Raw genomic sequence first — 13,047 nt, forward strand, 5'->3', positions numbered from 1 at the left:
GTTACCAGGAGATGAGACAAACACACACTCATGCTGATGATGGTGTTGTTGAGTTATAGCTTTTACCGATCATGAGACCTGACGGGTTACTCTAGATAACATGATGTGCTGATGCATAATAAGTACACGGACAAAACCCTAATTCTAAATAAGAAAGAAAAGAAAGGAGTCATGCCACTTACAGTAAAGCTGGTCAGAAAAATTCCCAGAAAGAAAATGTACGTATATATAAAGGGCCATGATTTCACTTCAGGTTACTCTGAACCGCAGATGTTGATATCTAAGCTATTTAAAAGGTAAGAATCTGTCCATTTTGTTTGCAGTGTTTTAAAGATTTTTTGCATAAAAAATACATTGTAGTATTTTAACTACAACTTTATGTTTGTTCAAATATATAATATATATATAAATATATTATATATATTATATTCAAAAATAAATATGTATATATATATATATATTTATATTTTATATATATTTATATGTATATATATATTTATATATTTATATTTTATATATATTTATATGTATATATATATATATATATATATTTAAAAAACTAATAGAACTTAAAGGGGAAAATATTTTATATATATATTTTTATATATATATGTATATGTATATGTATATGTATGCAAATTTAATTTCACCATCTTTTTTTAATATATTTATTATATATATATATATATATTTAACAGTGTACATTTTAAATATATTATTTTATTAGGATTCAAATTTACAGAATGTGGACATTTCATCAAAACTTGGTGATCTACAGTCAGAATCGCATGATTATATTTTTCTTATGAGTTCGTTATATGAAGTTTTCTGTTGTTGAATTCACTTTGTATTTGTTTGAATGATTCCATCAGAAAATTGCATTAAATTTAAATGTAAAATTGATTAGCTGAGACAGACAGAGAGGTCGGGACTCTCCAGGATTGAAACATTTTGTCTACTGTATTTCTTTCTCTTCCTCTTCATCATCTTCATGTCACCAAAGAGGGACAAAAAAACACTTAATAAGTGGAGATGGATCTGCATGAGGCAAAATGGAAATTATGTGAGTATTTTCAAGCTAAAGTTAAAATTGAATTTGAATGTCTCATTGAAACCCTTTATTTTGTGACAACGAGAACAAAGTGCTGCACAGGCAGAGAGCAGGACGTTAGTTTTACTGAACAACTCCTACTGTGAGTTGGGTGATTATTACACATGCTGAAAGTGCACACTTCATCTGCTGACTTCCCTAATGTATTCTCTATCTGAAAATCAATGTTGTAGTTCTGCTATTTCAGGTTTACACTGATTTCATTACTGTATAATAAAAGGAGGACAGGTCCTTTTTTTCGCTGGATTTTATAGGAATGTTGACTCACAATGTCTGGAACAGGGGTCAGCAACCTGCAGCTCCGGAGCAACCTGCGGCTCTTTAGCTCCTCCAGTGGAAATGAGTGGAAATGATTAACTGTTTTTTGTTTACATTTTCATTTTTATTTATCATTGTTGTAGGTCTATGGTACGACGGTACGACGGAGTATTAGGGCCACATTGAGGGAAAAAAAAAATCGGAGATTTCGAGAATAAAGTAATAATATTATAAAGTTATGACTTTATTCTCATGATATTACAACTTCTTTTCTCGTAAAGCTATGGTTTATTCTCGTAATATTACGACTTTTTTTCTCGTAAAGTTATGACTTTATCCTCTGAATATTACGACTTTTTTTCTCGTAAAGTTATGACTTTATTCTCGCAATATTAAGATTTTTTTCTCGTAAAGTTATGACTTTATTCTCGGAATATTATGACTTTTTTTTTCTCGTAAAGTTATGACTTTATTCTGTAAATCTCAGATGTTTTTTCCCTCAATGTGGCTCTAGTACTCCGTAGTACATTGTCTCTTTGGCCCTCACTGCATTAGACTTATATACTATATAATTAGACTATAAACTGTGTTACCTTCATCACAATGATCAAATGTTTTTTGCGGCTCCAGAATTTTTTATTTTTTTTTGTTTGCCTAAAATGGCTCTTTTGATAGTAAAGGTTGCTGACTCCTGGTCTAGAAGAATTAGAAAAAGAAACTCCTGCAAGAAGAGAGACTTTACTGTCTGTCCGACTTATTCTGAGTAATCCTTCATAACAGCATCAGATATGTGTTTGTAAATGTGATGCAAACAAAGTCAAGTATAGTGGAGTGTCTCTATAAAGCTCTGTCACACTTTGGGAAAAATATTTAAAATAAAAGTTCCCTGTGTTTTTTAGTTGCCCTCAGTGTGCTGCTGTTGCTGACGTTCTACCACAGCAACACTGCTGCTGTCAGCATGAAGGAACACCTGGCTGATTGTCTGGAGGACAAAGACTACGATGAGCTGTTACACACTGTGAAGACCGGCCTCCCTCACATAAATACATCTCACCACGTTGTTGTTGTCGGAGCCGGCATGGCTGGACTGACGGCTGCCAAGCTGCTGCAAGACGCCGGACACCAGGTACATTCAACACGCTGCTGATTTAACATTCAAGATTCAAGATGTTTATTGTCACACCCGTTATACAAGTACAATCGTGTGAAATACTTCTTGCTGAGAAGCTCCATTAAGAAAACAGTAAGTAGCAAAAAAATAAATATAATAATAATAATAATAATAATAATAATAATAATAATAATAATAATAATAATAAATGACAACAATAACAAAATAAATGTACAGTAATAAAATAAAAGTGTATTATAAATAGTATAATACAGTACAATAATAAAGGAAATACTTGGTATATATACATATGGGAGCAGTAGAGGTTGCATACTATAAAAATATTTATAAATATTATATAAAAATTTTTTTTTTTTTATTGCACATATTGCATTGATTGAAGTATTGCACTTGTTTATTGCACTTTTTTGTTAGAGAGAGAGTGTTGTGTGAGTTATCTGTTCAAAAGTCTGATGGCCTGGGAGGAAAAAACAGTTTCTCAGTCTAGTATTAACAGTATTTGTTGTAGTAGTAGTAGTTAGTAGTTGTCATACAAGTAGTAGCAGCAATAGATGTAGTAGTAGTCATTCAAAATACGGGCCAATGTACCGTGTTAATATGAATACATTTTCTGTATACATTTTTCACAAGAGTTTTACCTGTATTTTTAAATATGCGTAATTCTTTAATTCCCCCTCAATTGTACATATCTACATTGTCCTTTTTAGATATCTAAAAATAAATGTTGTTTAGTCAGAATGACGTTGTAGATATCTCTAACTGGAGTTACCGATGGTCAAAATGTAATTACAGACATCTAGAATTAGAGTTGTGACTAGGTGAAATGGCATTGCAGATAACTGTAATTACGTCAGCTGTTCAAACATACTATGGCTGCTGCACTGCAGCTGTATGGGTTTATAAAGTGTGTCTGGAGACAATAAATCTACAATAGGCTGTAAATTTCTACCACAAATCTCTAGTGAACAAAGCTCTCGTTGGCCACAGATTATATATATCTTAAGCTTAGCTATTAAATGTTAAAACGGCTTGCGATAGGCCTCATGTGTATTTATCTGTTTGTGTTAATCTGTTCTGACAAGGTGACCATATTAGAGGCTGATAGTCGTGTCGGAGGACGAGTGGAGACCTACAGGAATGAAAAAGAGGGCTGGTATGCTGAACTGGGAGCCATGAGGATCCCTAGTTTTCACAAGTACGCTTTTTTATGTTTGTTTTTTTTCAGTTTAGCATTTAACATGTGCATAAAACCTTTCCCCTCTCATAGACTGATATGATTGTGTAAAAGGAATGTTTATGAAGCAACCAGCTTTTTATGGGGGTTGATTCACAAGGATACCATCCAGACCTGGAAACTACCAAATCATTTAAAACACTAAAGGAAAGATGAAAATGAAACTTGATAGAATCCAAAGGCCCTGAAATGCTGGTGTTGTTGCTGTCTTGTTGGATACTTAAAGGGATAGTTTGAGTGTATTGAAGTGGGGTTATACAGTATGATGTACTTATCCTTAGTAAGAGTATTACCTACAGTAGATGACGGTTTGTTTGCCCCAACCATCGAGAAACAGACCGGAAGCACCGGAGCAAGCAATACAGTGCTGTTGACGGGGACAGAAAAAAGTATTTTAGCCACCTAAAATAATTGATATCCATTTAACCGTCATCTACTGAAGGTAATACACCTACTATGGATAAGTACCTCAAACAACCCGACTTCAAAACACCCGAACAATCCCTTTAACTCAAATCTCAAAAATTATGTAGGAATGTTACATGTGCCACCGTTAACTGACTTGCCTACACATCTAAAGTGCCACCATCAACTCCTCTGTCAACAGAATTGTCAACTGGTATGCTAAAAATCTGGGGGTGAAACTGGATGAATTCATCATGGATGACCCCAACACCTTTTACTTCGTTAATGGGGTGCTGAGGAGGACGAGGACAGTGCAAAGAAACCCCGACGTCCTGAAGTACAACGTGCGGGAAAGTGAGAAAGGGAAATCAGCCGACAAGCTGCTACAACAAGCTTTGCAGAAGGTATGTAAGACAGAGGAAAGGAAAGAGGGATGGAAATAATGTTGCACAAATTCACACATCCTTGGAAAACAGTTGGTGCAGGACATTCACTGGATGCGTGACTGACGAGACAATAAGAACATAATTCAAGCAAATTTATTTGTCTCTTTTGTAGAGCAGATTATCATCGGCATCGAAGAGTTATAGAAAACATGGTGCAACATAGATAATATGTTAGCTTCTTCCATTTTTAGACGTTCTGGGTCACTAATGGCAACATAGTTTGCAATTGATCAACAGTACAAATCATTTTCAAATTCACTAGTTGCAGAGGTCCGAGTTTAGTTTAGCTGTTCCCACCCGTAAGTAACGTCTAATGCCCGATTCAGACTACACGATTTCAGCCCGATTATAGCCCGATACCGACGTGTTCCGTCATGGCCATGAATTTGACCGCCTGAACACAGACGCACACAGCTGTAAACACTACTTATTGTGCAGAATGATGTCATCTGACCTTCCCAGCGCAACTGCTGCCCGACCTCGCGGTTGGATATTCAATGTAGGTTGTGTCAGAGTAAAAAAAATACCACCGTCGCTGCACCTTTGCACATGAAGCATCCCGTTGCGCTCCCGCTTTCTCTTCTCCCTGTGAATTATATTTTTATTGTTTTCCCCTGGAGCCTCGTGGGCCCCTTTACATGGTCGGGCCGGGGGGGGGCTTGAGCCCTGGTAAGCCCGTATATAGTAAGATGGCGGTGCCGGGAGAGTGTGTATTGTCGGAATAGGGGACCGACATGTAGTCCGTCATGTGTCGCGGACTAGTCACGACAATAATTTATGACTCTCAATCGTCTAATCTGACATAGTGACCATCAGAACCATCAAAAATATCCTGTAGTCTGATCCTGGCATTAGAGCTTCCACTGATTTTGCTTTTTATGTCAGGTTTTGTTTTGTCATAAGGTGGAGTTACATATTCATGGTTCATTATAGACAGAAATCAAAGCTCAGTTTGTGAATACCCATGGTAACACCATCAGATCAATAGATTACTTTTTTTCTTTCTTTTTTTTTGTAGGTCAAAGATGAAGTGGAGGCCCATGGCTGCAGGGCTGCGCTGCTAAAATACGACCGTTATTCTGTCGAGGTAAAACACTAAATGATGTTGCTGAAACTTCCCACCACCTCTATGAGTGCAAATAAAATGTATATATATATATATAAATGAATGCATGATGTCAAACTTTGTTTATCTAACAGGAGTATCTGAAAGAAGAAGGAGGTCTGAGTTCAGAAGCGGTGAGGATGCTCGGAGACCTGCTTAACCAACAGAGCCTCATGTACACAGCGCTGAGTGAGATGATCTATGACCAGACTGACATCAATGATGATGTGAAGTGAGGCCCTACATCCCACAATGTCAACTATTCAAAATGGGAATACTTTGTTTGCACAGTAGAATTATACATTATTAAACCCCTAGCCAGAAAAAGTGAAAGAAATCAAACAGACGTCATTAAAGGCATGGAAAACTGAAATTGTACACTTCTTTGCAGATGACACAATTGTATACAATGTTGTATTCAACGTTTGTTTTCCACTTTATGTGTATATCAGCTGTTCACTGACTTCTAGATGAGAACTAAAACACATAGTAATCTATAGAGGGAGTCGTGGGTACCCATAGAACCCAATTTTATTCACATATTTTGAGGTCAGAGGTCAAAGGGACCCCTGTGAAAATTGCCATGCCAGCTTTTCCTCGCCAAAATTTAGCGCAATTTTGGAGCGTTATTTTTATCCACCTTCGTGACAAGCTAGTGTATGGTTTTATTGGAGTTGTGTTTCTGGCCACCTAACAAATCTTCATCCATTTTCACCAAAATAACCAGCTCTTTTGATGGTAAATGCTTCACTGTGTTCACCAACAAGTCACTACCTTTGTTGGAGCTGGACAGGTAGTTTACAGAGGGTTTACCACACCAGAAAATGAAGGAAATACTTTGACTAATGGAGTTATTATTAGCTTGTTTTATATTTGTATTGTAAATGTTGGCTTCCAGATATGAATCTGACCTGAGATGCAAGTTACTGTAAGTTGCTCTCCAACTTTGCATCATAATCTATATATATAACTGTACATATCATTGCTAAATTAAATTAAATTAAAATACTAAATTAAAATTGCATTACCCTGCACTATACTCATTTATAACAGTCTCTTCTGCACTTTTTAATAGTCATGTATCACAGTTGTTACCCTGCACTATATTCAGTTTTAACAGTTTTCTTCATCTCCTTGTATTTTTTTATCTGGTATATTTTTTTGTACTTTGTACTTTGCACTACTAACTTTTTTACTGCCTTTTTACTAACATGTTTTGCACAAGCGAACTGTGATGCTGGAAACTTGAATTCCCCTCAGGATCAATAAAGTTACTATCTATCTATCTATCTATCTATCTATCTATCTATCTATCTATCTATCTATCTATCTATCTATCTATCTATCTATCTAATCCACAGCATATGGACATATTGCAAATTGGTAACTCTCTCTACAAGAATGCATTCAATACAAATATTTGTCTTTTTGGTTTTAAGGTACTCTGAAGTGATTGGTGGGTCGGACCTGCTCCCCAACGCTTTTGTCGATGTCCTCGATGTCCCTATTCTCCTCAACTCCAAGGTCAAACGTATCAGCCAGTCAAAGAAGGGTGTAATCGTTTCGTACGAGGAAGGCCAGCAGTGTTCTTTGACGGACCTTACCGCTGACGCTGTCCTGGTAACAACAACAACCAAAGCAGCCCTTTTCATGGACTTTCATCCAGCTCTCTCCATTGAAAAGATGGAGGCACTGAGGGCAGCCCACTACGATAGCTCCACTAAAATCCTCCTCACCTTCAGCGAGAGGTTCTGGGAGAAGGACGGCATCCGAGGAGGAAAGAGCATCACTGACGGGCCCTCTCGTTACATCTACTACCCCAGCCACAGTTTCCCAAAAAATAAGAACTTTGGCGTCCTCCTGGCTTCCTACACCTGGTCTGACGACTCCCTCCTCTTCTTAGGTGCGAGCGATGAAGACCTGAAAGAGATAGCTCTGAGAGATTTGGTGCAAATCCATGGCGAGCACGTCAGGTCGTTCTGCACAGGAGTGTTGGTAAAGAAGTGGAGCGTGGATCCTTACAGCTTGGGCGCCTTTGCTCTCTTCACACCGTACCAGCATTTAAAGTATGCTAAAGAGCTCTTCAGAAGGGAAGGCAGGGTTCACTTTGCTGGTGAACACACTGCCTTCCCTCACGCTTGGATCGAGACATCGATGAAATCTGCAATCAGAGCTGCTACCAACATCAACAAAGAGGCGCTCTTGAATTCAGAGTGGGCTAACTGTCCAGTGTGAGATGAGCTCTAGAGTCGGGAGAATGAATTTTAAGCAACTGAGTATTATAGTATTAGTAAATACAATATCAAAAGGTGCAATATATCTAGCTAATGCCACAGAAATGTTATTTATAGTATTATATGTTGAACTTTAATATTTATAAAGACTGTGGAATATGAAATGTCTGTCATAATCATTAGTGTACACACAAAATAAAAGTGTTTCATAAAGACGTAGATGTAACATTGTGACTGTTACTATACCTGAGTAAACTATGATGAACCAAAGGACAAATTTACATTTTTATCCTGGCCTAGAATGTGTTCTAGATTAGACAGTGGATAACACCATTATAGCAATGATAACATGCACAGAGACGCCACTGAATTCATTCAGCAACTCCTCGACTACAACTGAGCCAATGCAGATATAAATAACACAAAGCACATAGATTCTATAAAGGTTTTAGTCAGGATAGGACCAGGAGGACTCTCCGTCTGGACCACTTGGATACTCCAAAGTATGCCAAATGGGGTTTTCTACCTCTTGAAAGGGAATCTGGCTCTAAAATACTCCTGATATCCACTACAGGAGGCTATGTGCACACAATGGAGCCTTTGGCCAAGACGTTTACCATGTGCGTCATCACATTCTACCATTGTGAACAGAATAACGTCAATAAAAAAAAATTAAATTGTATAGTTTTCACACCAAATGGAGTAGTTTTATTATAATAAATAACTGTGATCAAGTAGATGATAACAAATAAGATCAATAACAATGTAAATAAGATAAGAAAAAAGAATCCAAAGTCAAGTATGTACATTCAATATAAAAAATATAAAATAGAAATACAATTTCTCCTGTGATGATTTTGAAACTAAAATATTGTTATGTTATATATATATATATATATATATATATTATATTATCTTTTAGAAACTATTCAGAAAAAAAGACCACCACAGCATTTTATGACGTTTTTAAAGGAAGTGTTTTAACACACAGCTCAGCCAAACAAAACGGTACCGGGTCCGTTGGGGTAAAAGAGGTTAAGACTGTCCCAGGGTGCATGCCAAAGCTCTTAATTGCATCCCTGTTTCCCTCACTTGCGTCTCATCCTTGCGTCTTAGTCCCTCCCACCAGAGAAGCATGGAGAGACGCAAGGAAACCATGCGAGGAGAGAGGAAACGAGGAAATACGATTTAAGCGACATGGGACGGTCGTTTCCTCTGAAGCGTCACGTGAAGCGACGTCCGTTTCTGATGACAGCAGCAGCTGATCACATCTGGATCAGCTGTCAGTCAGCTTTAACAGCTGTTTGTGTCTGAACTGTACTAATACTAATAAAGACAAGTGCAAGCTGCAGTCTGTATTCATACTGTGGACTGAGTCCTGCTTAGAGGACCAGGAACCATCTCTACTGGATCAATATCTTTATATTATTTATTCATTATTAGCGTCTGTAGTTATTGATATTCTGATTGTGAATTCATTATTTAATAACCCAGAATATGACTGTGGTGTTTTTTGAACACTGGACATTATTTATTAGGCTAAAGGGAAAATGTAAATGATGTAACTCATATCAAACCCGACATTCAGGAATGATCAGCCTCATGTGACTGAATGGAAATGATGATAAATGATGTAAAAGGTGTTTGTTGCTGACAGACAGACTCTCCTTCTCTCTCTGACTTTAATAGTTACATTAATAAAAGTTAACGGGGGAAATAACAGATCATGAAAAGACAAATCATTCTAATAAATAAAGAAAGCTATGTTAAGTCAGTTCATCAGGTTTTATAAACCCCTCTGACTGTCAGGCTGCTTCACTGACGGTGTGTGAAGCAGAGCTACTGCAGGTCCTTCTGCTGCTGTTCAGAGCTTCAGTTAACACACATTATAACTAGATGGTGAATCAGAAGACAACTAAACTATAAAACCTTTAATCTGTGATCTGTCTTCACTCCGGTATAAAACTCAGTGATGCTGAGAGGTAAAGTTATCAGATCAGTCTGATCAGCAGCAGCGTCCAATCAGTAACTGACATCCAATAAGGGGGCGTGTCGGTCGGTAAAAGACTTCCGTGGAGGATACACTGGTGTCTCCTCGCTCCTCGCTCCTCGCTCCTCGATGCACAAATAAGGGCTTTGGGACGGTCTTCAAAATGGCGCACCAGAACAACTTCCGGTTCAAGCGAGGATCGAGGAGCGAGGAAACGAAAATTAAGAGCTTTGGGACATACCCCAGTCTCCAGCCACTTTTCACTTCCCCCTGGCCCATGCATTTCCATTTCCATCCACTAGATGGCCTCAGACCTTCTCACCAGTCTCTGTCACCTAACTCCTACATCCACCAGCTCACCTGTTCCTCATTCACCAATTAACCCCTCCACAGTATTTAGCCCAGCCCAGCCCCAATCCTGTTTACCTGGAGATGCTTTCTATCTGTTGCTGTCTGCATTTGGGTCCTTTTCCTTGCTGCTGCCTCAAACTCACCCACTGGATCTTTCAACCACTACTTTTAGCTAATTATTTTTACCTGTTTAATACATTACCTTGATTTGTCTGGTACTTCATCTGCTGGATGTTTAAAAACAGTTTCTCCATTGACCCTAAAAATATATTGTATGAACACCAGAATGTACAGCAATGAATTTGATATTTAAAGGGACTGTTTGTAACTTTTTACATGTGGTTGTAACCTAACCTGAGTGACTTTCTATGTTTCCTCTATCAGCCTGTAGACTGCTTTTTATTTGAAGATGTAACGTCATGCGTACCCGAGTGTGGCTACAGCTACAGGGATAGCTAACGATAGCTAACTGTTGGTTAGAAATGGAGTCCGCTAACACAAACAAACGACCAGCCTCCACCACAACTCAGACTCCGACACAAACTACAAAAAAAACAATAAAGTTATATCTAGTGAAGTCCGTCTTGCAAAACAGGAATATGACCGACGTCGGATCAACATCGACGGGCCCTTCGATTCATGAAGGGACATTCCCCGAGGCAAACAGGTAAGCTAACTTCACTGCCCTTACCAAAAAGTATATTCAAATGGGCTATTAGTGTACTTCTATTAAATTTAAAATAAGAGAGTATACTTTCAGTTTACTTTTTATGTACTTATCAGAGATATACTTAACAAAAGTATGCATAAGTTTAGTAAGCTTATACTGACAAGTATACATACAAATCTAAGTATACTTTGCTTATACTGACAAATATACAGAAAAGTCTAAGTGTACTTTGCTTATACTGACAAGTTTACAGAAAAGTCTAAACTTGGCTTATATTTGTATTTAATCTTTTGATGAAGATATATTTCATAAAAGTATAATTAAGTATTCTTGCCTTATATGGCTACAGAAAGGTATACTTGGCTTGTAGTTGTGCTTACTTCTTGATGGAGTAGCCTATTAAAGTGTGTGAGAGTTTGTAAACCTATGTTTTGATATTAATTTACTTCAATTCATCAAGCATTTTGGAATTTTTTTAATTTTCTGTTCACTGTGGAGAAATGTGGGGAAAACAAATTTTATTTTTAGCTTTTTTTATCACAAAACATCAAGTCAAATAGCAAAATGAGCAAGTTTCTTCATGTAAGGCATAAATCATTGGCTAAGTACTATCAGTATACCTATAGTTTAGTACAAAATAAAACTCAGATGTTAACAAGTAGTGCAGTTGAAGTTTACTATTCTTTCTCTTAAAGTACACTTAAAAGTATACATTTATAAACTTAAAAAGTGGGCCAATTTAGTCTCTAGTCTCTCTAGTATACTTTGGGGGGAAATATACTTGAACTATACTTAAGTATACTTCATAAAATACACTTGAAGTATGCTACTTTTTTGTAAGGGTGCCAAGAATGTGAACTATGCAGTGATATTGTGGTTTTAGCTGTCAGTCACGCTCGCTCGCGTCAACTAACAGGACTCATTGACTTTATATGGCCACAAGCCATTTCTGATTCTTACATCGAGTCTCTTCAAAGTACTTTCCATACTTCCTTAAAGAATAACCCAGTTTAAAGATGCCATACCTCTCTGCAACACACGCTGAAAACATGTGACAGTGGGAATGACATGAATGTGGTTGGCAAATGAAATCTGAGATGAATGACCCATTGAGACATGCTTGTTCCTGTTTCCTTATTGTGGTCACATTTTTGGCAAAATTCCCATCAGATGAGTCTCCTTGTTGATGATGTTGCGTCATAGTACTTTTTTCTGATCATAAGATCTGAGAGCTTGTTAAATATGAAACTGAAAACCAAACCCTGATAATAAAATAAACAAAACACACACAAAGTCATGCTCCTTTGTGGCCCTTCTGGTCAGGTGAGAGGAAAATCCCAGCGTCTAGCCGGCTTTATAAGAGGCTACAGTATGATTTCACATCAGGTCACGGAGACATCAGAATTTCGTTGATTAAGCTCCTAAAAAAGGTAGGAATCATTTCATCTGATAAAACTGTTATTAAAATGAATATATCATCTGAAGAAAGTATCTGTTAATTGTTTCTTCTACTTGTTAAAGGTTAATTTCTGTTTAATTTACAAAACATTTAAAAGACTATAGATATATAAAGCCATTAGCAGAGACAATTAATTCGTAAAATGAAAATTTACTTTAGTGTGTTTTTTTATTAACTGTCGTACCACTTTAAATGAGATCATGAGCTAAATGCAGACAACACACTGTAACTGTCTGAGATGCAACTTTCGTTTCTCAGGATTTAAACATTTTGTCTAATTTAAGTTTCTGTTTCTCTTCCTCGTGTTTGCATCACTGCGACAGCAAACTTCTAATAGAATAGAAGGAAAATAAAGGTTGAAAACAATATCACAATAAAATGAAAATGGTGCAAATTGAAATATACTTCAGTACAAATATGTAAAAAAATAATAAAATATAAGACAGCATTAGTATAGAGCAGGTCTCAGCAACCTTTACTAGCAAAAGAGCCATTTTAGGCAAAAAAAATAAATAAATCTGTCTGGAGCCGCAAAACATGTGATCATTGTGATGAAGGTAACACAGTTTATAGTCTAAGTATATAGTATAGAAGTCTAATGCAGTGAGGGCCAAAGAGACAATGTACTACGGAGTATTAGGGCCACATTGAG

The 13,047-nt window shown here is 37.0% G+C and overlaps 1 protein-coding gene across 1 annotated transcript; it reads left to right on the forward strand.

Moving 5' to 3' along the window:
* The first annotated feature begins 753 nt into the window (after positions 1-753).
* Positions 754-8,151, forward strand: LOC141760475 (L-amino-acid oxidase-like). Its single transcript, XM_074623331.1, has 7 exons — positions 754-1,063; positions 2,269-2,495; positions 3,584-3,696; positions 4,343-4,544; positions 5,605-5,673; positions 5,787-5,923; positions 7,131-8,151. Exons 1-7 carry the CDS (start codon positions 1,033-1,035, stop codon positions 7,924-7,926), a joined length of 1,575 nt encoding a protein of 524 aa, XP_074479432.1. The 5' UTR covers positions 754-1,032; the 3' UTR covers positions 7,927-8,151.
* The last annotated feature ends 4,896 nt before the right edge of the window (positions 8,152-13,047 follow it).

The sequence above is a fragment of the Sebastes fasciatus genome, chromosome 22, assembly GCF_043250625.1.
Source record: "Sebastes fasciatus isolate fSebFas1 chromosome 22, fSebFas1.pri, whole genome shotgun sequence".
Taxonomy (NCBI): domain Eukaryota; kingdom Metazoa; phylum Chordata; class Actinopteri; order Perciformes; family Sebastidae; genus Sebastes; species Sebastes fasciatus.